Here is a 24,735-nt window from a genome sequence, read left to right on the forward strand (position 1 = left end):
GGGTTCTTGTGTCCGGATTAGTGATAAAATTGATACAAGACAGATTAACAGAGAAAAGAAACAAATTTTAATTGCAGTCATGGAAGTCTCATAGAAATGGGACCTAAACAAGTGGCCAAAGCAGGCGCTTTTGTATTTCTTAGACGAAAAAACAATAAATTTGCGAGGAATTGACAGGACAAAGAAATAGCTTTTGGGTGCTCAGTTAGTGAAGAGTTTAACTGGAGTTTGGGCTTGGGGTAGAAAAATAAAGAAGTTTTGTTTACACAGGCTTCTCGGCCCGAATTCCCTATCTCTGGCCATAAAGGTGTCTTTCTACCTCCAGGTACAAGGAGTGCACCTTTCACATGAAAGATTTTTTCCTGCTTTCAGGGAGACAGAAAGGAGAGTCAGAGTGTTTCCCTTCTGTTGGCCATTTCTTAAGTAATTTTAATTCAAAATAATCAGTATGCCATAGGGGCACACTTTGGGGTGTCCTACCCCGGGGCCCCAAATTTTCATACCAATAAATAATCATGTACATTGCCTGAGCACATTGCCAGTTTGGTGACCATTATACAGATAAGCCTCAGACCTCAAATTCTCCAATGACCAGGATTCGTTTTATTTAGATCAAGATGATGGGTTAATATCCTATACAGAAAAAGGAAATATTTCAAGTAAAACAAAGGTTTTTTTAAAAAAGCTTTCTAAGGAAACATTCTTAAGGTATAATTTACATCCAGTAGATGTGACAATTTCTCTATAGTTTACTAGCTCAATAAATTTTGGGAAAAAAAAAGACTTGTAACCATTACAATCAAAATATGGAATGTTTCTGTTACTTTAAAAAGCTATCATTCCTTTTCACTGTCAATTCCCACTTCACCCCCTTATTCAAATAAACACTTGAAGAACTTGATAACTATGTTTGCTTTTTCTCAGTCAGAAAAAATTTCAAATTCCTCAAGCAAATCATAAACAAACCCAGGGCAGGGCAGAGTCCTGTGCGAGAGAGCAGTTAAATAGGAGTACAAGTCAGAAGCAGAAGAAAGTGGCTTCAAGACCAGGGTGTTGGCACTTAGGACTTAGAGAAGAATAAACGCTAGAAGAGATTTCTTAGTCTGTGGGAGAGTGATGGTGTAACACAGATGTGGAATACACTGCTTTTAGTTTGAGAAAAACTATGATCTAGATAAAGACATGGAAGTAAACTCTCTACTCCCTGATGTTCTGCAGGCAGAGGAGATGGAGACAGAAAATAGCACAGTCGTGACAGAATTCATCCTCCTTGGTCTGACCCAGTCTCAAAATATTCAGCTGCTGGTCTTTGTGCTGATCTTAATTTTCTACCTCATCATCCTCCCTGGAAATTTCCTCATCATCCTCACCATCAGGTCAGACCCTGGCCTCACGGCCCCTCTCTACTTCTTTCTGGGCAACTTGGCCTTCCTGGATGCATCCTACTCCTTCATTGTGGCTCCCAGGATGCTGGCGGATTTCTTCTCTGAGAAGAAGGTGATATCTTATAAAGGTTGCATCACTCAGCTCTTTTTCTTGCACTTCCTTGGAGGAGGGGAGGGGTTGCTCCTAGTTGTGATGGCCTTTGACCGCTACATTGCCATCTGTCGTCCTTTATACTACTCAACCGTCATGAACCCAAGAGCTTGCCATGTCTTGCTGTTGGCTCCTTGGATTGGGGGCTTTGTCCACTCCATTATCCAGGTGGCCCTCATCCTCCGCTTGCCCTTCTGTGGTCCAAACCGACTGGACAACTTCTTGTGTGATGTGCCGCAGGTCATCAAGCTGGCCTGCACTGACACCTTTGTGGTAGAGCTCCTGATAGTTTTCAACAGTGGCCTGCTCACCCTCTTGTGCTTTCTGGGGCTTTTGTCTTCCTATGCAGTCATCCTCTGCCATGTACATGGTTCCTCCTCTGAGGGGAAGAACAAAGCCATGTCCACATGCACCACCCATGTCATTATTATACTTCTCATGTTTGGGCCTGCCATCTTTATCTACACCCGCCCCTTCAGAGCCTTACCAGCGGACAAAGTGGTTTCCTTTTTCCACACTGTAATCTTTCCTTTGATGAACCCTGTGATTTATACCCTTCGCAACCAAGAAGTGAAAGCCTCCATGAGGAGACTATTGAGTCGGCATGTGATCTGCTGAATGGATCTTATGATAAGACAAGAAGTGGAAATCTGGCTCCAAATCATTCAATCATTTAACAAATACTGTTTTACATTGAGTCCTTCCCACTGTCAGGTACTACTGTAGCCAACAGGACAGTTACACATAACAAGAGAATTAGCATGCTATGTTTAAGGAACATAAAAGAAACACCAGAGCAGCTGGAGTACAATGAGTAAGTGTAAGAGATTTAAGAGTTAAGTTATACACAACTGAAGGGTCAAACTCCTAAAGTCTCTTAGGCTGAGATAAGAAGTTTTGCTTTATTTTAATTGCAGTAAGAATTCATCTTAATATTTTAAGCAAGAGAGTTGACTTATCCACAATTGTTTCTTCCTTGGTTTAGAAGAACATCAGGATTCTGGGCAGAGATTAGTAAGCAGCAAAACATCATTAAAAGGCAAATGTTATGCTGCAGACCTGTTTTCAACAATTTTAAAGTTTGAAAATTCTTGAAATATATGTATATATGTACTTTTATACATATGTATATATTTTTTCTTTTTCCTTCTCAAAGTTGTTATACTGATAAGAAAGAAAACATAATTGGTTTTAGGGAAAAAAGGTCATGATATAATTTTACTGAATTGTTTTTCAGAGCTTCATGATATTTACTAGTGGGTTTTTACAAATCCTCCCTGGATGTTAAAACTTGCCCTCAATTGATTTCAGTCTGATTATAATAATGGTTATTTGGTACTATAGATTCTGTTGGAAATTACATAAATCACTGTAGTTAAGCATAATGGGGTTTAAAGTGGGAAATTAGGTACTTATACAATCGTTCATGTAGTAGGAGACCATTCTATATACTGAGATATAGAAATTTAGGCATATCTAAAAGGGAGAACCCAAAAGCATAAATTGAAGTTTAAATTTTTTTTGGTTGAGAATTAATAGTACATGTGAGCGCAGATTAAGTCACATGCTTCTAAACAACTTACTGTGTACAAGAGGAAATTACAGAGGGTTTTAGAGATATTTTTCCCTTTCATAATCTATTTTCTGAAAGAGTTTGTGTTGAATTAGATTATTTCTTGAATGTCTGCAGATTTCATCAGGGGAGCCATTTAGGTCACAAGATTTCTCTGTGGGAAGATTTTAAAGTAGAAATTAAATTTCTTTACTATATATATACACCTATTCACGTTATCCATTTCTTCTTGAATTAGCTTTGGTAATTAATATCCTTAGAATCTTGTGCATTCAATCTAAGTTATCAAATTTATTGGAATGAAATTGCTCAGAATGTTCCCTTGACATTCTTTTAATTTCTGTAATGTCTATAATGATTACCCCTCTTTAATTCCTGATATTATTAATTTGTGTAATCTCTCTTTTTTTCCTGACCAGTCTGGCTAAAGTTTTATGAATTTTATTGTTCTTTACAAGGAATTAGCTTTTGGTTTCATTTATTTTTCTCTATTTAAAAAATTATATATTTCTTCCCTTATCTCTATTATTTAATTTCTTCTTTCTTTGGGTTTAATTTCATTTTTTTTTCTAAATTGGAAGATTAAATTATTAATTTAAACTCTTTCTTATAAACTCTTTAAAAAATCAGTTGATGCTACAAATTTCCCTTAAGCCCTGCTTTCTGTACATCTTGCATATTTTTATATGTTGTGTTCTCATCTTCATGCAGTTAAAAATATTTTCTGATCTCTACTTTGACTTTCTTACTCATGGGTTAGAGTTTTTTTTTTTCCTGAATATTTACGTATTTGCTGATTCACTTCTAGTTTAATTCCATTGTGGTCCAAGAACATACTTGTTATGAAGTCAGTTTTAAAAATGTGTTGAAATTTGTCTTATATCCCAGAATAAAGTCTACCAGATTAACACTTGCTATGTTGAATGCCATAATAAGTTTTGAATTTTAAATGTAAGAGTAACAGTATACTTTTGAAAAGTGATGAAAAATTCTAGCGGTATATCTATAAGACAGAACAATATGCTGAGAAGTTGTAAATTTTATCAAGTCAGCTAGATCTGTCCTTTACATATGGTGTAAAACTGCAGTCTCATGGGTATCTCCTGAATTTCTTTTGATGAATTGTAAACTTAATCAAATATAATCTGTTAAAAATAACCCACATTCCAATCTTGCCTCTTACTGTTTCTGCTCAGGAATGGGGTTTGATTCTTCGATCCCTTTGCACATTCTCTTTACCACCTGCTGATGAACGTTTCAACCAAGACTCTGCCATAATGCTTCCTGCTTCTTAAACTATTTCTAATGCCCATATGGTGTTCACTCCTCTTTGCTCTATGAGCAAACTCTAAGCACAGGTCTTTTATAAACATCTCATTATTATTTTAATTAATTATGCCTGTATTCACAATTTTCTGCCTTCCCTGTATTTTTAATTTTTGTATTTCATCTCTTAGCACAATGACTTGCTCTGGTAGATTTTCAATAATGGCTGGTATGAAGTAAATAAGTAAATGAATATAGTATTTTTTTTATTGTAGAAAGCAGAACTTGAAAATTTAAAATAGGAGCCAATATAAGGTTTTACCTAATGTGATTATGTCAGTAACAATAATTTTAACAATTGACTTTGTGGTAGAAAGGAATTGATTTTATATACATATATATATAAAATAGGAGAAAAGTTAGAGACTGTATATAACATTTAGAAATATATTTTTCCACATTTTTCTATGTGCACATTTTTGTTTAAATATAAGGACATATATATGCTGTTTTTTAACTTTCTTTTAAAACTTTTCTAGAACCTATATTACACATGAATATGTATGTTATACATACACACATATTTTATTTATCTATATGTGTATATGATGTTTTAAATGCCTGTGTAGTATTGAGTTATATGCTGCTATTAAAATTCATTTAAATAAACCCGACTTTTAGATGTTTATCACATTTGTTTATTAACAAGGACAAAGGAATATATAATGACTTTTGTTATTACATGTATAACGCTTTCGGGAAGATACACAAAGAACAATAGCTATTTGCTATGGGGAAGTTTGTGGATGGGGAACACAGATGAGGGACAAGAGATGGGAAGGAATTTTCTTTCTGTATACATTTTTTTCACTCTCTTGGCACCCTGGCCTCTTTTCTGTTCCTCAACATACCAGATCTTTCTTTTTGATGGCCTCTTTCCGGAGTGGCTTCTTTTAGACACTCAGATCTCAGTGTAATGAAACCTCCTCAGAAAAGCCCTCCCTGACCTCACCTAGAACAGCCACCTCCTTCCCAGGCTCTCTCCAGCTCACACTCATACTTTCGTCCTAAGGCTCATTACTATCTGATGTTTTCTTTCCTGCTCATTTATTGTTGGTATTCCCACATTTGAATATAAAATTCTAAAGGAAAGGGATGTTTGTCTTGTCTGTACTGCCTTGCTGACACTTACAATACTGCCAGGCTCAGGGTAGACAATAAGTGTTTGTTGAATTGGATGCGGAATCTAAGGAAGTGTCAAAAAATTCAGTAACAGAGATAAATAGTACCTTAATTGGTATTTTAAAAAATAAAAAAATACCCATTTCTAGGGGGGAAACAGTCTTACAATGGCTCTGTTATTTTCCAAAGCCACATAACATTTATAGATTAGAGCCAGCATTATATTCTTAGCTTTTCACTATTTGCCTAATAATCTTTTCACTGTAATAATTATTTTTGTGTATATGCTTTTTTTGGTCAATAAATTAGCTATATATTGTCTCAGGTCAACCTGAGGAGAGCACTCTTGAAAATTTTTGTTCACTTGTTTTTAAATTCCAAATCTGTCTGAAATGATAAAGCTTTCCTAGCTGGGTTAAAAAGCCCTCAATTTTAACTACCAGCTTAGATTTTCAGATTAATTTTACTTCTGTATTGGAATGAATGTAAGGAAGGGAGGAAAGACATAGATTATGTTTATAATTATGGAAAAACATCACATTTTAAAAGTCCTTGGTGGCAGAATTCTAGCCTCCTCCAAGATGGGGCTATTGCTCCATGTCAGTGCATAACTAACCTAGTGTATTTTCCCTTCCTTTCTCTCTTTCCTCTACATAGGTCACTTTAGCATTGGCTTCTTTTTGTGGCTTGTGGATTTGTGGAATGTGTATTTCTGTGGATCAGTATATAACTGTCTTTCCATTTATCCATTTACGTCTCCATGAGTCTGTCCTTTCCCTGTTTTCTTGTTCCGTATTTTGGTAATTCTGACCTTCTCTATATCTTTTTTTTTTCTCTTTTTTCTTCTCTTTTTCTACTTCTCACACTGTGTCTTTGAGATGAAAGTAGATTAGAACAAGTACATATTTGATTACAAATTGTATTTTGCTTACAAAAATGTGTGTTTAGTGTTTCAATTGTGACGTGACTCATAAACTCAGATTTCGCTTTAAAGCACAACAAAAAACCCCAGGAATCAGATATAAAAAACAAAATTAAGTTGCATTTAGCTGCTCTGGTCTTTAATTAATTTTTATTTTAATAATCTTCAATGAAAAACACCAAAATTTTTTCTCATCCTTGTTTTAGCTAAGTGAAGTAAAAGTAAATATACAACAAATACTGAGATCATGATACCTCTTTTCATATCCTGTTTAGGAGGTCACTCTCCCTTGAGGAAATGGCCTATTCTATACCAAACAGTTCCTATCTCTTAAAAGAATTATGCCTTGAAAGTCTTCGTTTGCATCAGTTATAGTTTTTCTACTGTGCCTTCATCACCAGAAATGTGCTGATTCTTATATACTCATTAATAACGTGGCATATTGCTTGATTTCAGGGTCAAAATGATGGTGAAGACAGAGGGATGAGTAAGGAACTTGTCTTGAGGGCAAGATTTAAGGGAGGAGCCAAAAAAACTTAGTGGTAAACAGTATTTTGATCAATTCTTTTGAAGTATAGTTCACTTACATTATTAGTTTCAGGTGTACAGCATAGTGATTCAGTATTTTTACAGATTATACAACATTAAAAGTTATTATAAGATAATAGCTATAATTCCCAGTGCTATACCCCATATACTTGTTGCTTATCTATTGTAAACACAGTAGTTTGTATCTCTTAACCCCCACCCCTAATCTGACCTTTCCCTCCTCCCTCCCTCACTACTTCATTCTGTATATCTGTGAGTCTCTTTCTGTTTTTCATACACTGCTATTTGTATTATTTTTTACAGGTTCCACATAGAAGTGATATCATGCAGTATTTGTCTTTGTCTTATATCACTAAGCATAATATTCTCTAGGTCTAATAAATATATTATGAAATCAAATTTAATTTAAAATATGCATAATGAACAAAATAAATACTAAATTAAAAAAAGGCAAGATAAGTAAAAAAGTCAGGTGGAGCCATATTGGAAACTGAGGCAAAAGGAAAATCTGTAATGTTGATGCCTTTATTTTAAAAATTGATATTCTATTCATAATTGCTACGTTGATTTTCAAAATACTGCATTAAAATGTTATTTGCTAAGGTTTTGGTATCACAGTAAATTTTATGCCTGAGGCAATACCCTCACTTGTCTCATCCTCACCCTGACCCTGCTTGCTTCCCTGATATGTACACCAACAATCTCAGCATTTATTTACATTTTTTCCGTTTTGAATTTTATCATAAGGTGTAAATGAACTTTTCCTAACCTTCTATTTACTTTTGACCTAAGAAACAGGACTCCAAATAGGGTTGGATTCTCTCACTCACTGATAGAATTTTGGTGTTAGAATTCAGGATTAACGCAGTGTGGCATTACCTGACACATTCTAAAGTATCTGTCCTTTACGAAGCTCTGGTATGTCTCTTTGCCTAATTTAGCTGAGAGTCTAATAACTCCCTTTGGAACTATTCAGTGAGGTCCTGGTAGTCTCAAATCTCCAAAGCATTTCACAATTGCATCATAAAGAGTTGGAGGAGATTTCAAAGTCTCAGCTTCCCTATGTGAGAACAAATATTTTATGTACAATGACAGAAACGGTCAGTTTTTGTGTTTCCAGGGTCAGGGGGATGGCTACACTGTAAGAGTTACATAAATCCTGCAGACTTGCATTTCTCGGGCTGGGGCTATTCAATTTACAAAAAACAAGAAAACAATAGAAACCATGTTGCAACTATTCTGCTGGTTCATCTGCTGCCTTGGAATGCAATGGAATAGAGGTCAGAGCTTCAGCAGGAATAGCCAGAGGCTTAAGTCTAAATTCAGTAGTGTGGCATTTTCTACCCTGTATCCAATAGATTACTGTCTTCTCCTGATGTTTAGAATGAGTGTAATGGTGGACAGAAACTTTCATTCTATCACCATTATTAAGTGAAATTATCAGTAGCTTCCATAGAGTTGACATTTGGTTGAAAACCAAGGGGCATGCAATGAATGATTTATTTTCCTTATAAAGGACAGATGAAAGGGAGGAAGATGCAAAAAGAGAAGGCTAAAGGTTCCAGAGGAAAACTTCACCGATTTTATGATTTTTCAGAGCATTCCCCAGATCTCTTAATTTCCATACTCAACATATTTGAGTTTCTTCTGTTACCAATGGTTCCATTATTCATCAATACAGGGCTTTGATGGAGAGAGAGAGTTGTGAAACTGAGAAAAACTTGGTATACAAACAGCTGACTGCATTCGGAATTTTGCAAGAAGGGTTTTTTCACCTGTACAATTTCTTCTCTCTGTTAGTCACTCAGATTTATGCAGCTACCATCAGCCAGGGTTCACTCAAAGACACTGACAAAGGCACTAGTGATGATGTGTCTGATCATCAGCACTGTCTTTTCCATCTAAATATTTTCAGGATTAGCTTTGGTTTGAACTTATTTGATGAGTTAGTGTTACTGTCATCACCACAATTTGATCCGCAGATCATCCCTGTCAGTTAGGAAGAGTCAATACTTTATTCTATTTCTTGAATGAAAACTCAGACTTCTGAAAGCTAAGTGATTTGCCCAGGCCATGTAGTTAGTGCATTCCTCAGCCAAAGTATTCAAATCAGATACAGTGATTCCAAACCAGGCAGAATTCTAATACTGAGTAAAAAATACAACATTTGCAGGAAATCTAGAGGTAATTTAATTTAACCATTCCACTTTATTGATGAGGGAGTTTCCTTGCTGAAGATCTAGACATTTGTTCAGTGTATTTATACATCAGTCACTTTATATATGCAGTGACTTTATAAATCAGTCATCTGCATCAGTACCAATTAAATATTTGATCATGTTTCAGTCTGAGCTACATTTTTCAGAATATGTAAACATGTTAATTTACCCTTAAAGAATTTTCAAGCTTCAATCAATATGCTGACAGACATTGCACTCAAACTGTTGGAAACCTTGTTAGCTATAGTCATTTTATTAGAATTATGCTAATTAGATTTACTTTTCTTAAAATGTAACTTGTTTTATCAGGTTCACTTACATGCAAAAGAAATACGAGGAAATGAGAAGCAATTGAGTGGTTCAGATTTGGTAAATTGAAAAAATTTTCTCTATTCGAGAGAGAATATTTAGTACTGCAGTGAAATATACAATTTTATTTTGTGGATGTAATGTTTAGAATGGGAGATGGTGGGAAGCTACACAGTGCTCATTCTTGCTTGAAAGGAAACAACAATGAGGTGTGCTTTTTTAAATATAATTCTAAGAGAAGCATGAGATATAATGGAGTAGCAATGAATCTGAGGACAAGTGGAGAGAGGGAACACATCTCAGAGTGAAGGAACCTGAATAAATGAGAGGGAGAAAGAAGAGAAAATGATGAAGAAGAGTGCGATTCAAAGACAGCAAAATAAAAAGAGAAAGAAGATTAGGGGAAAATGAGAGGCCGTAAATTAACAGGAGAAAGAAACTGCAATCAAACTTATAAAAGTAAATTGGGAAATCAAAGGCTTGTTGATGCATGAAAGGGGAGAGAAGAGAAAAGAGGGAAAATGAGGGAGGAAGCATGAGGAAATGTTTCAAAGAGCTGGGGAAGGGAGCTCCTTGGGTCTCTAAACGCGAGAATCCAGGAGCTGGTCTGAGCACAGTTTGCAGTCCTTGTAGGCACAGTGTTGTCTGAGGATGTGTGTGTCTCCACCCGACGTTGAGAGAGCCTGTCTCCCTGGCCTTCCCCAGCCTCTACTGTGCCATCACTGCTGGAGTCAGAGGTGCCTCTTAATTAGCAGCAGTGGCAAGGAAGATGAGAGATGTAGTGGTGAGAATTTAGATTTCTGCTTCAGCCTCTTCTGATAATGCTTTTCCTATAAATTTTGCTAAAAGAGTATATTTTATGCAGAAGAGGGCCATAATTGGTAGGTTTTCCCCCAGAGTTGTAATTTGTTTTTCTGAGAAATGCTTATCTGATACACAGTCTCTGGATCTATGCCCACCAGCATTTCAGAATCACAGGTAAGGAAAGTACATAGACCAGAACAGGTCATGGGAAGTAAATGGACCACCTATGTCAGGGAGTGTGGACTCCAGTCTGTTGGGTAATAGTGAAAAGCAGAGATGGAAGATAGGAAAGTGGGCAGAGTAGAAAAACCTATAACCTTCAATCACGAAAACCTTCAGAAATCCTCTGCTGTCAGAGATACCATCACACACTGGCACATCGTGCAATAACCAACTCTGAGTGAGCTTGTGGGATGCACAAAAGCTAAGAGTAAGTAGAAGGGGCTTTTCACTTACACCCCTAGGTTTCCTGGTGTATTTTTATAGGCAGATGATGGAATGAATGCTGAGACAAATGTCTCCTCAGTGGAGAAAAGTTAAGAAGTGAGCTGAGAAGCTAATGGAAGAGCCTACAGAATATTTTTCTTTTACAGTTTTGAGTAGGCCCCACTTTCCTGTGTGTGTGTGTCTGGTCTTTGTGTGCGTGTACATGCTGGTATGTTAAAATATGACTTGATAAAGTGCGTCTGGGGCTGGCAGTAGTCACACACGGAGACCTGTGTATTAGCCATTCCCCTCAGCTCTAGAGATGCTTAAAGCAGATATGTTTACTGCTTCCTATAATATGTACCATAGCAATGTACTATATGCACTTAATTGTTTTGGGTTTTTCTTTTGCTTCTCTATTTCTTTCCTCTTCTATTTTCATTCAGACTTCTCCCTTTCTAGCTTTCGTTCCTGAGTAGTGAGTCACGAGCTTTTTCTGTCAAAGGTTTTCACTCTGCTTTGTATCCAATGTTCCACAGAACTTACTTAACACAATTGTGCTATTAAGTTAAACGTTATACGTAATATACACTGTGTTACAGGTAATATACACTATGTTGTATTTTTCTGTAGATTGACAATTTTCAAACTGTTCATACCCATAACAAAATATTTTTTGACCTTCTGCCTTAATTTTGTGCTCATTTATTCATAAAGTGTGTATGCCATCATGTTAATATATTATACATATTAAAACTAGCATTTAAAAAAATAAAAGGCAGTGACAACTACATATACATGGGCAATTATACCCATGTAAAAATATTTAATACTGTCGTCTTTTCACTCTTCAGGGGATCATCACATGTCCTTCCTGGAATGAGCCTACAGCGCTAAACAGACTGAGCGTTACATACAGATTTTCCTTCAAATAAGTAATGTTCTTTTAGTTGCACAGGGTTAAAATTCTAATTCTAAGCTCTGTAAAGGGGTGATTTTAGACAAGCAATATTATATTTAGTTATTCCAGTACACAAAAGAGAGCGCTCATTGTTGAAAACTGTGTTGCTTCTTTATGTGTTTAAACTGAGTGGTACAACCTGCGTTCCTCTATGACTTGTCAATCAGAACAATAATAAAAATTCATTCCAAACTTAAATGTTGTAACCACAGTAGCTTTAGCTTCTTCTCTTAAAAGGAATGGCTTAGACTATAGGAGCTTTACTGTTGCTTCCCCCTCTTCTATGCTAAGAATGTTAATGTGTCAAGATAATTAATTAAAAAATTTATACTGGCAAATTTTGTATTGTAACATATTGTTTGTTGAAAGGCTGTCCCTTGGGCATCATACTGGGATGAGGGAAAGAAGGAGTTCGGGAGTATATAATCAGTACTTGAGATTCACATAGTGTTAGTTAAGCTGCATGAACAAGCCGTGGGGTGGCAGTGGAGTGGTGCTTACCCAGGGATGCAGCTAGGAGACTACCTCTAAGTTAGGTGACAAGTGGACCTATTGTTGGGAAACTGGGGCACAGCTTGGGTCAGGGCATTACAAGGACACCAGGTCTGAGGAGGGTGATAGAAGGAAACAGAGAGCAAGGCAGAGAGTTAGTAGGCAGGAACTGGAAATTCCACAGGAACTGTAGCAAGTAAATACTCAGTGAACCATTTGGGTTGGTGGATGAGGAGAAAAGGCGTGTAATCCCAAGACAGCTGTTCAGCCTCAAGCATAGTACAGCCACCAAAATGCAAAGCTCCTGATAATTGGAGTTACACTGTATCTCAATTGAGAAACTTTTCCTATGATTCAAGAAGGTAGGAATCCCAAGAAAGGGCAGGATGCTGCCTCCCAAGTTGGATATCAGTGCTGTAGAAGCACAGGGCTGAATGGGAGTAAGAGTGCAGCTCTGAGCGCAGTGTTTTTCTGTTTGTTTGTTTGTTTGCTTTCAATCTGGATGAAGGAAATGTTCAGAATTTACCCAGGACATCGGTGTGGATGGAAACCTGTTGTTTTTAGTTGAAGTGATCAGTGTGTTAAACACTTAGCTGGAGGACATCCAGGGTCTAGGTGGAAGAAATAGTAACAGCAATGAACTCTGTTTCTTTATGATCTGCAGGCAGAGGAGATGGAGACTGAGAACAATACAGTGGTGACCGAATTTATCCTTGTTGGTTTGACCCAGTCTCAAAGTATTCAGCTCCTGGTCTTTGTGCTAGTTCTAATTTTCTACCTCATCATCCTCCCTGGAAATTTCCTCATCATCCTCACCATCAGGTCAGACCCTGGCCTCACGGCCCCTCTCTACTTCTTTCTGGGCAACTTGGCCTTCCTGGATGCATCCTACTCCTTCATTGTGGCTCCCAGGATGCTGGCGGATTTCTTCTCTGAGAAGAAGGTGATATCTTATAAAGGTTGCATCACTCAGCTCTTTTTCTTGCACTTCCTTGGAGGAGGGGAGGGGTTGCTCCTAGTTGTGATGGCCTTTGACCGCTACATTGCCATCTGTCGTCCTTTATACTACTCTACCGTCATGAACCCAAGAGCTTGCCATGTCTTGCTGTTGGCTCTGTGGTTTGGGGGCTTTGTCCACTCCATTATCCAGGTGGCCCTCATCCTCCGCTTGCCCTTCTGTGGTCCAAACCGACTAGACAACTTCTTTTGTGACGTACCGCAGGTCATCAAGCTGGCCTGCACTGACACCTTTGTGGTGGAGCTCCTGATGGTTTTTAATAGTGGTCTGATGACCCTCCTGTGTTTTGTGGGCCTTCTCGCCTCCTATGCAGTCATCCTCTGCCGTGTATGTGGTTCCTCCTCTGAGGGGAAGAGCAAGGCCATGTCCACATGCACCACCCATATCATCGTTATATTTCTCATGTTTGGGCCTGGCATCTTCATTTACACCCGCCCCTTCAGAGCCTTACCAGCAGACAAGGTGGTTTCCTTTTTCCATACAGTGATCTTTCCTTTGATGAACCCTGTGATTTACACCCTTCGCAACCAGGAAGTGAAAGCGTCCATGAGGAGACTATTGAGTCGGCATGTGATCTGCTGAATGGATCGTATAGTAAGAAGACAAGAACTGACAATTCTGCTGCAACTTTTTCATTCATTTAACAAATATTGTTTTTCACTGAGTCCTTCTCATTGTCAGTTACTATCGTAGCCTCTAGGGGAGAGATATACATATGAAGTGAGTAAATGTGCTATGTTTAAGGAACATAAAAGAAAACACAAGAGTAATTGGGTTACAATGAATAAGTGTGACAGATTTAGGGTGTAAAATATATGTGGCTGTAAAGGTCAAAAAATAAAAGCGTTTTAAGCTGTGATAAGAAGTTCTGTTTTTTCTAATTGCAGAAAGAATTCATCTTAGTATTTGAAGCCAGAACTGACTCATCCACAATTGTTTCTTGTATGATTTAGAACAACATTATGAAGATTCTGGGCAAGGATCAATAAGGGCAAGACATCATCTAAATCCAAATGATATGTTTGAACAATTTAAAAAGCTTGAAAACTCCTGAAACATATATATTTTCTTCCCCTCACCCCAAGTTTAGTAGTGGATAAGAAAGGAAACTAATTGGTTTTATGAAAAAAAGTAATGAAGTTATTTCCCTTGATTTTTTCAGAGCTTCATGATTATCACTAATGGTTTTTACAAATCCTCCCTGGATGTTAAATCTTGCCCTCAATTGTTTGCAATCTGATTATGGTAATGATAGATATTTGGTATTACAGATTCTGTTGGAGATCACATAAATCACTGTTAAGTACAGTGAGGTTTAATGTGAGAAATTCGGTACTTATAAAATGTTTTCAGTAGGCAACCATTCTTTATGCTCGGCATTCAGAAATGATTGCCAGAAAAACACTGTAAAACTAATCTACCAAGTGATCTATCCCTGAATAATGAGGAAACTGGGATAACAGGAAGCCACTTGGCAGCTCCTCACTGAAGGAGCACAGTAATTAAGCACAGTATGGAGTCAGGAGAATGATACAGACCACCTTTCATGTTATTGCCTCTCTCGCCAATTAATTTTTTTCTAAATTCAAGTGATTCATGAGTACATTTGACAGTCAGAATTTGGAAATTTAAATGCCAAGATCCTAGAAGAACCTGTTTATATGTTCACAGCTTCTTTGGAAAATAAAGCAAAGCAATGCAAAAACCCGTGGTAAAATACAGAATCATAGTTTTAGGACCTTGAAGGTGAGAAGGCGAATAAGTACGACATTAAATTGGAAATGAAAAGAAAGATAGTTATATTTGACATCGTAAAAAAAATGTGTGGCTTAAAAGGAGAAGAGTGATGAAAATCTACCCACCACATGTGGATGTGCAGGTTAGTTTCTGCATAATTATAGAGGTTTGCATGGAAATTGAATTGAGAGCTTTCTCCCTATCCCAGGATGGTACAGAGGAGCATTCATGCATAAAGATTAGAATAAAAAAAAATCTATTAACTAAGGAAATTGATATAAACAATGAAGTTAATTCACGTAATACATAAAAAATTAATAAATGACTATGAAATAGATACATACCCTGAAGGAAACATGGGCAATTGAAACCAACAGTCAATTAACAAAGGGAAAAATGGAAAGATTTAAAAACACAAAAATAATTTTATTCTCAAAAGCGAACCATCAGAATATAGACCACTGATTCTGGTTAGCTTGCAGAAGGACGTTGCTCTTGTATTATTGACAATATGAAAAGTACAAAATTCAAATTTTACTTTTCTGAGGCTATCAAAGAGTGGATGAAGCAAAGAAGGTTTTTTGGTTGAGCTCCAGAGAAGGGCAAGGCCTGCAGAGAGGAGCAGAGAGCTATGGCAGCGCCGTACCTGAGGGCAGGTACCTAGTCTGGATACTTGTAGATGAATGAGTGACTCTGCCATAAAATGGGATCTTTTGTAGGTGTGAGAAAATATAAGGTGATCTAATGACCCATGGGATGTGGACAGATGAGAATGCTCGAAACACAAAAATAAACAGCTTGGCTTTATAAATTTCTCTCCCCTTTCCCACTGACACCTATAATTTGCTCAGGAAAAGGGAAATGAAGGAAGAAAAAAAAATCAGAGGGAATCCTCACATTTTCAGTGTTATGAGGTACTTGGATGTTGAGTGTCTACATAGCCGAATCCTAAGGGAAACAAAACTATCAGAGTTGTGGCTAAAACTCTTCCTGGCTCTGATGAGATCAAAGACACAAGTTCCTTGGTGGCAGCTGGAGATAAAATCAATCTGAGTTAAACAGAAGTGATCAATAGGCACATGAAAAAATGCCCAATATGACTAATTATCAGAGAAATGCAAATCAAAACTACAATGAGGTATCACCTCACACCAGTCAGAATGGCTATCATTCAAATGTCCACAAATGACCAATGCTGGAGAGGCTGTGGAGAAAAGGGAACCCTCCTACACTGCTGGTGGGAATGCAGTTTCGTGCAGCCACTGTGGAAAACAGTGTGGAGATTCCTCAAAAGACTAGGAATAGACTTACTATATGACCCAGTAATCCTATTCCTGGGCATATATCCAGAAGGAACCCTACTTCAGAAAGACACCTACACCCCAATGTTCATAGCAGCACTATTTACAATAGCCAAGACATGGAAACAGCTTAAATGTCCATCGACAAATGACTGGATAAAGAAGATGTGGTATATATTTCTACAATGGAATAATTCAGCCATAAAAACCGACAACATAACACCATTTGCAGCAACATGCATGTCCCTGGAGAATATCATTCTAAGTGAAGTAAGCCAGAAGGAGAAAGAAAAATACCATATGAGATCACTCATATGTGGAATGTAAAAAAAAAAAAAGCATAAATACAACACAGAAAGAGACTCATAGACATAGAATACAAACTTGCGGTTGCCAAGGGGGATTTGGGTGGGAAGAGATACTGGGAGATCAAAATTTGTAGATACTGACAGGCATATGTAGAATACATAAAAAAGATTATACTGTATAGCACAGGGAAATATATACAAGATCTTGTCGTAGCTCACAGCAAAAAAAAAATGTGACAATGAATATATGTATCTTCATGTATAACTGAAAAATTGTGCTCTACACTGGAATTTGACACAATATGAGTATAACTCAATAAAGAAATGTTTAAATAAAAAAAGAGTGTTCAATAAAGACCACAGTTAAAAATTTCAAAAAAAACACAATCTGAGCTAAATTCAATATAATTAAAGATGACTCCAAGACCCAACTTAACCTTTGAAAGAATCTGAATAACTAGCTCCTCATTCTCTCTCTTAGACAGAAGAAAAGGATTTAACTCACTGAAGCGCTAAGCAAAATAGAATTAAATATTATGCTTTATATTACACTTTTTTAATGAGTAGAGTTGATTTATAGTATTGTATCAGTTCAGGTGTACAACATAGTGATTCAGTATTTTTATAGTTACACTATTAAAAATTATCCAGGAAAATGGCTATAATTTCCTGTGCTATATCATATATTCTTGCTGCTTATGTATTTTATACATGGTAGTTTGTATCTCTTAACCTCATACTGCTAATTTGCTCTTTTCCTCTTCTCTCTCCTCTTTGGTAACCACTGGTTTGTTCTGTGTATCTATGAGTCTGTTTCTGTTTTGCATCAGTATACTTTGTATTACATTTTTAAGATTCCACATAGAAGTGATATCATACAGTATTTGTATTTCTCTGTCTTATTTCACTAAGCATAATATTCAGTAGACTTAATTAGTATTTTAAAAAATCAAAATTAATTTTAAAAATTCATGATGAACAAAATAAATACTAAATTTTAAATATAAGCAGGATTAGTAAAAATGCCAGGTTGAGCCATAGTGAAAACTGAGGCAAAAGGAAAATCTGTAATGTTGATGCCTTTGCTTTAAATATTGATATTCTGTTCATAGTTGTTACGTTAACTATGCTGTTTAAAGTATTGCATTAAAAATCTTATTTATTTCACTTTATTTTTTAAAATTTTAATTGTTAAGGTTTTGGTATCATGATAAATTTGATGCCTGAGGCAATACCCTCACTTGTCTCATCTTCACCCTGACCCTGCTTCCTTCCCAACAATCTCAGCATTTATTTACATTTTTTCTCATTTTGAATTTTATTGTAAGATGTAAATGAACTTTTCCTAACCTTCTATTTACTTTTGACCTAAGAAACAGAATTCCAAATAGGGTTGGATTCTCTCACTCACTGATAGGATTTTGGTGTTAGAATACAGGATTAACACAGTGTGACACTACCTGACACATTCTAAAATATCTGTCCTTTACGAAGCTCTGGTATGTTTCCTTGCCTAATTTAGTTTACAGTCTAATAACTCCCTTTGGAAATATTCAGTGGGGCGGGTAGTCTCAGATCTCCAAAGCACTTTCTCCATTGCATCATAAAGAGTTGGAGGAGATTTCAAAGTCTCAGCTTCCCTATGTGAGAATAAATATTAATGAACAATGACACAAACGGTCAGTTAATGTGTTTCCAGGGTGGGGAGGAGAGTTACATAAAACCTGCAGACTGGCATTTCTCGGGCTGGGGGCTATTCATATTTACAAGAAACAAGAAGACAATAGAAACCCTGTTGCAACTATTCTGCTGGTTCATCTGCTGCCTTGGAATGCAATGGAATAGAGGTCAGAGATTCAACAGGAATAGCCAGAGGCTTAAGTCTAAATTTACCAGTGTGGCATTTTCTACCCTCTCTCCAATAGATTTCCATCTGCTCTTGATGCTTAGAATGAGTGTAATGGTGGACAGAAACTTTCATTCTACACCATTATTAAGTGAAATTATCAGTAGCTTCCATAGAGTTGACATTTGGTTGAAAACCAAGGGGCATGCAATGAATGATTTATTTTCCTTATAAAGGACAGATGAAAGGGAGGAAGATGCAAAAAGAGAAGGCTAAAGGTTCCAGAGGAAAACTTCACCGATTTTATGATTTTTCAGAGCATTCCCCAGATCTCTTAATTTCCATACTCAACATATTTGAGTTTCTTCTGTTACCAATGGTTCCATTATTCATCAATACAGGGCTTTGATGGAGAGAGAGAGTTGTGAAACTGAGAAAAACTTGGTATACAAACAGCTGACTGCATTCGGAATTTTGCAAGAAGGGTTTTTTCACCTGTACAATTTCTTCTCTCTGTTAGTCACTCAGATTTATGCAGCTACCATCAGCCAGGGTTCACTCAAAGACACTGACAAAGGCACTAGTGATGATGTGTCTGATCATCAGCACTGTCTTTTCCATCTAAATATTTTCAGGATTAGCTTTGGTTTGAACTTATTTGATGAGTTAGTGTTACTGTCATCACCACAATTTGATCCGCAGATCATCCCTGTCAGTTAGGAAGAGTCAATACTTTATTCTATTTCTTGAATGAAAACTCAGACTTCTGAAAGCTAAGTGATTTGCCCAGGCCATGTAGTTAGTGCATTCCTCAGCCAAAGTATTCAAATCAGATACAGTGATTCCAAACCAGGCAGAATTCTAATACTGAGTAAAAAATACAACATTTGCAGGAAATCTAGAGGTAATTTAATTTAACCATTCCACTTTATTGATGAGGGAGTTTCCTTGCTGAAGATCTAGACATTTGTTCAGTGTATTTATACATCAGTCACTTTATATATGCAGTGACTTTATAAATCAGTCATCTGCATCAGTACCAATTAAATATTTGATCATGTTTCAGTCTGAGCTACATTTTTCAGAATATGTAAACATGTTAATTTACCCTTAAAGAATTTTCAAGCTTCAATCAATATGCTGACAGACATTGCACTCAAACTGTTGGAAACCTTGTTAGCTATAGTCATTTTATTAGAATTATGCTAATTAGATTTACTTTTCTTAAAATGTAACTTGTTTTATCAGGTTCACTTACATGCAAAAGAAATACGAGGAAATGAGAAGCAATTGAGTGGTTCAGATTTGGTAAATTGAAAAAATTTTCTCTATTCGAGAGAGAATATTTAGTACTGCAGTGAAATATACAATTTTATTTTGTGGATGTAATGTTTAGAATGGGAGATGGTGGGAAGCTACACAGTGCTCATTCTTGCTTGAAAGGAAACAACAATGAGGTGTGCTTTTTTAAATATAATTCTAAGAGAAGCATGAGATATAATGGAGTAGCAATGAATCTGAGGACAAGTGGAGAGAGGGAACACATCTCAGAGTGAAGGAACCTGAATAAATGAGAGGGAGAAAGAAGAGAAAATGATGAAGAAGAGTGCGATTCAAAGACAGCAAAATAAAAAGAGAAAGAAGATTAGGGGAAAATGAGAGGCCGTAAATTAACAGGAGAAAGAAACTGCAATCAAACTTATAAAAGTAAATTGGGAAATCAAAGGCTTGTTGATGCATGAAAGGGGAGAGAAGAGAAAAGAGGGAAAATGAGGGAGGAAGCATGAGGAAATGTTTCAAAGAGCTGGGGAAGGGAGCTCCTTGGGTCTCTAAACGCGAGAATCCAGGAGCTGGTCTGAGCACAGTTTGCAGTCCTTGTAGGCACAGTGTTGTCTGAGGATGTGTGTGTCTCCACCCGACGTTGAGAGAGCCTGTCTCCCTGGCCTTCCCCAGCCTCTACTGTGCCATCACTGCTGGAGTCAGAGGTGCCTCTTAATTAGCAGCAGTGGCAAGGAAGATGAGAGATGTAGTGGTGAGAATTTAGATTTCTGCTTCAGCCTCTTCTGATAATGCTTTTCCTATAAATTTTGCTAAAAGAGTATATTTTATGCAGAAGAGGGCCATAATTGGTAGGTTTTCCCCCAGAGTTGTAATTTGTTTTTCTGAGAAATGCTTATCTGATACACAGTCTCTGGATCTATGCCCACCAGCATTTCAGAATCACAGGTAAGGAAAGTACATAGACCAGAACAGGTCATGGGAAGTAAATGGACCACCTATGTCAGGGAGTGTGGACTCCAGTCTGTTGGGTAATAGTGAAAAGCAGAGATGGAAGATAGGAAAGTGGGCAGAGTAGAAAAACCTATAACCTTCAATCACGAAAACCTTCAGAAATCCTCTGCTGTCAGAGATACCATCACACACTGGCACATCGTGCAATAACCAACTCTGAGTGAGCTTGTGGGATGCACAAAAGCTAAGAGTAAGTAGAAGGGGCTTTTCACTTACACCCCTAGGTTTCCTGGTGTATTTTTATAGGCAGATGATGGAATGAATGCTGAGACAAATGTCTCCTCAGTGGAGAAAAGTTAAGAAGTGAGCTGAGAAGCTAATGGAAGAGCCTACAGAATATTTTTCTTTTACAGTTTTGAGTAGGCCCCACTTTCCTGTGTGTGTGTGTCTGGTCTTTGTGTGCGTGTACATGCTGGTATGTTAAAATATGACTTGATAAAGTGCGTCTGGGGCTGGCAGTAGTCACACACGGAGACCTGTGTATTAGCCATTCCCCTCAGCTCTAGAGATGCTTAAAGCAGATATGTTTACTGCTTCCTATAATATGTACCATAGCAATGTACTATATGCACTTAATTGTTTTGGGTTTTTCTTTTGCTTCTCTATTTCTTTCCTCTTCTATTTTCATTCAGACTTCTCCCTTTCTAGCTTTCGTTCCTGAGTAGTGAGTCACGAGCTTTTTCTGTCAAAGGTTTTCACTCTGCTTTGTATCCAATGTTCCACAGAACTTACTTAACACAATTGTGCTATTAAGTTAAACGTTATACGTAATATACACTGTGTTACAGGTAATATACACTATGTTGTATTTTTCTGTAGATTGACAATTTTCAAACTGTTCATACCCATAACAAAATATTTTTTGACCTTCTGCCTTAATTTTGTGCTCATTTATTCATAAAGTGTGTATGCCATCATGTTAATATATTATACATATTAAAACTAGCATTTAAAAAAATAAAAGGCAGTGACAACTACATATACATGGGCAATTATACCCATGTAAAAATATTTAATACTGTCGTCTTTTCACTCTTCAGGGGATCATCACATGTCCTTCCTGGAATGAGCCTACAGCGCTAAACAGACTGAGCGTTACATACAGATTTTCCTTCAAATAAGTAATGTTCTTTTAGTTGCACAGGGTTAAAATTCTAATTCTAAGCTCTGTAAAGGGGTGATTTTAGACAAGCAATATTATATTTAGTTATTCCAGTACACAAAAGAGAGCGCTCATTGTTGAAAACTGTGTTGCTTCTTTATGTGTTTAAACTGAGTGGTACAACCTGCGTTCCTCTATGACTTGTCAATCAGAACAATAATAAAAATTCATTCCAAACTTAAATGTTGTAACCACAGTAGCTTTAGCTTCTTCTCTTAAAAGGAATGGCTTAGACTATAGGAGCTTTACTGTTGCTTCCCCCTCTTCTATGCTAAGAATGTTAATGTGTCAAGATAATTAATTAAAAAATTTATACTGGCAAATTTTGTATTGTAACATATTGTTTGTTGAAAGGCTGTCCCTTGGGCATCATACTGGGATGAGGGAAAGAAGGAGTTCGGGAGTATATAATCAGTACTTGAGATTCACATAGTGTTAGTTAAGCTGCATGAACAAGCCGTGGGGTGGCAGTGGAGTGGTGCTTACCCAGGGATGCAGCTAGGAGACTACCTCTAAGTTAGGTGACAAGTGGACCTATTGTTGGGAAACTGGGGCACAGCTTGGGTCAGGGCATTACAAGGACACCAGGTCTGAGGAGGGTGATAGAAGGAAACAGAGAGCAAGGCAGAGAGTTAGTAGGCAGGAACTGGAAATTCCACAGGAACTGTAGCAAGTAAATACTCAGTGAACCATTTGGGTTGGTGGATGAGGAGAAAAGGCGTGTAATCCCAAGACAGCTGTTCAGCCTCAAGCATAGTACAGCCACCAAAATGCAAAGCTCCTGATAATTGGAGTTACACTGTATCTCAATTGAGAAACTTTTCCTATGATTCAAGAAGGTAGGAATCCCAAGAAAGGGCAGGATGCTGCCTCCCAAGTTGGATATCAGTGCTGTAGAAGCACAGGGCTGAATGGGAGTAAGAGTGCAGCTCTGAGCGCAGTGTTTTTCTGTTTGTTTGTTTGTTTGCTTTCAATCTGGATGAAGGAAATGTTCAGAATTTACCCAGGACATCGGTGTGGATGGAAACCTGTTGTTTTTAGTTGAAGTGATCAGTGTGTTAAACACTTAGCTGGAGGACATCCAGGGTCTAGGTGGAAGAAATAGTAACAGCAATGAACTCTGTTTCTTTATGATCTGCAGGCAGAGGAGATGGAGACTGAGAACAATACAGTGGTGACCGAATTTATCCTTGTTGGTTTGACCCAGTCTCAAAGTATTCAGCTCCTGGTCTTTGTGCTAGTTCTAATTTTCTACCTCATCATCCTCCCTGGAAATTTCCTCATCATCCTCACCATCAGGTCAGACCCTGGCCTCACGGCCCCTCTCTACTTCTTTCTGGGCAACTTGGCCTTCCTGGATGCATCCTACTCCTTCATTGTGGCTCCCAGGATGCTGGCGGATTTCTTCTCTGAGAAGAAGGTGATATCTTATAAAGGTTGCATCACTCAGCTCTTTTTCTTGCACTTCCTTGGAGCAGGCGAAGGGTTTCTCCTAGTTGTGATGGCCTTTGACCGCTACATTGCCATCTGTCGTCCTTTATACTACTCAACCGTCATGAACCCAAGAGCTTGCCATGTCTTGCTGTTGGCTCCTTGGATTGGGGGATTTGTGCACTCCATTATCCAGGTGGCCCTCATCCTCCGCTTGCCCTTCTGTGGTCCAAACCGACTGGACAACTTCTTGTGTGATGTGCCGCAGGTCATCAAGCTGGCCTGCACTGACACCTTTGTGGTGGAGCTCCTGATGGTCTTCAACAGTGGCCTGCTCACTCTCCTGTGTTTATTGGGGCTTCTGGTCTCATATGCAGTCATTCTCTGCCGTGTACGTGGTTCCTCCTCTGAGGGGAAGAGCAAAGCCATGTCCACATGCACCACCCATATCATCGTTATATTTCTCATGTTTGGGCCTGGCATCTTTATCTATAGCCGCCCCTTCAGAGCCTTACCAGCAGACAAGGTGGTTTCTTTTTGCCATACAGTGATCTTTCCTTTATTGAACCCTGTGATTTATACCCTTCGCAACCAAGAAATAAAAGCTTCAGTGAGAAAGTTATTTTATCAGCACTTAGCCTGATAAAACGTGGGAAAAATGAATAAGAAAATTGAAACTGGAGAATTTCATGTGACATTAATGTATTCATTTTCCCAACACTACATTTATTGATCATCCGCTGTCTGTCAGGACTGTTCTAGGCACCAGGAGAAATAGCTATCAAGGAGACAGGTAATGTCACTGCCCTCCTGAAGTTACAATTTAGTAGGAATAAACACCCAATAACATAGAAAATAAACAGGAGGGTTTCAAGAACTAAAACGAAAAGCAAAATATTAGATTGTAACTGTGAGACCGGGGTAATGACCTTACTTTTAGTCGTCGCAGGGAGACGACTATGAGCAGATGTCATTTTGGCTGATATTTAGATAAACCGAATATGCCACTGTGCAGACAGCAGCAGGCAGAGCACTCCAGGCAGAGGGAATATACAGTGCAAAAATTCTGAGGATGGTAATGAATTTGGTATATTTGACAAACACAGCAAAGCCAGACTGACCAGGATATAACAGATGAATGCAAAAATGATTAGAACTCATTGGAGATAACAATAGTGTCCAACACATGTATAGGTCTATAAAGTGGATATTAAGAGTTTATTTTTAAAATAATTACTGTAAGAAATCATTGTAAGATTTTAAGCAACACAGTAATTACTCTACTATGGTTTCATAAATGACTTAGGGCTGTGAACATAAGATTTTGTGAAGATATCAGAGTTGAAAAATATAACTAAAAGGGAAATACCATGCCTATATTTTGAAAGAAATTAAGCTGTA

The 24,735-nt window shown here is 37.5% G+C and overlaps 3 protein-coding genes across 3 annotated transcripts; all 3 read left to right on the forward strand.

Moving 5' to 3' along the window:
• The first annotated feature begins 1,053 nt into the window (after window positions 1–1,053).
• LOC105064691 (olfactory receptor 4N2) lies at window positions 1,054–7,180 on the forward strand. The gene has a single exon (XM_074364797.1). It carries the CDS (start codon window positions 1,183–1,185, stop codon window positions 2,152–2,154), a length of 972 nt encoding a protein of 323 aa, XP_074220898.1. The 5' UTR covers window positions 1,054–1,182; the 3' UTR covers window positions 2,155–7,180.
• A 5,563-nt stretch (window positions 7,181–12,743) lies between these two features.
• LOC105079980 (olfactory receptor 4N2) lies at window positions 12,744–13,839 on the forward strand. Its single transcript, XM_010968879.3, has one exon. It carries the CDS (start codon window positions 12,913–12,915, stop codon window positions 13,837–13,839), a length of 927 nt encoding a protein of 308 aa, XP_010967181.2. The 5' UTR covers window positions 12,744–12,912.
• A 9,045-nt stretch (window positions 13,840–22,884) lies between these two features.
• Window positions 22,885–23,977, forward strand: LOC105079892 (olfactory receptor 4N2-like). Its single transcript, XM_010968773.3, has one exon. It carries the CDS (start codon window positions 23,054–23,056, stop codon window positions 23,975–23,977), a length of 924 nt encoding a protein of 307 aa, XP_010967075.2. The 5' UTR covers window positions 22,885–23,053.
• Window positions 23,978–24,735: the final 758 nt, after the last annotated feature.

The sequence above is a fragment of the Camelus bactrianus genome, chromosome 6 (genome assembly GCF_048773025.1).
Source record: "Camelus bactrianus isolate YW-2024 breed Bactrian camel chromosome 6, ASM4877302v1, whole genome shotgun sequence".
NCBI classification, from domain to species: domain Eukaryota; kingdom Metazoa; phylum Chordata; class Mammalia; order Artiodactyla; family Camelidae; genus Camelus; species Camelus bactrianus.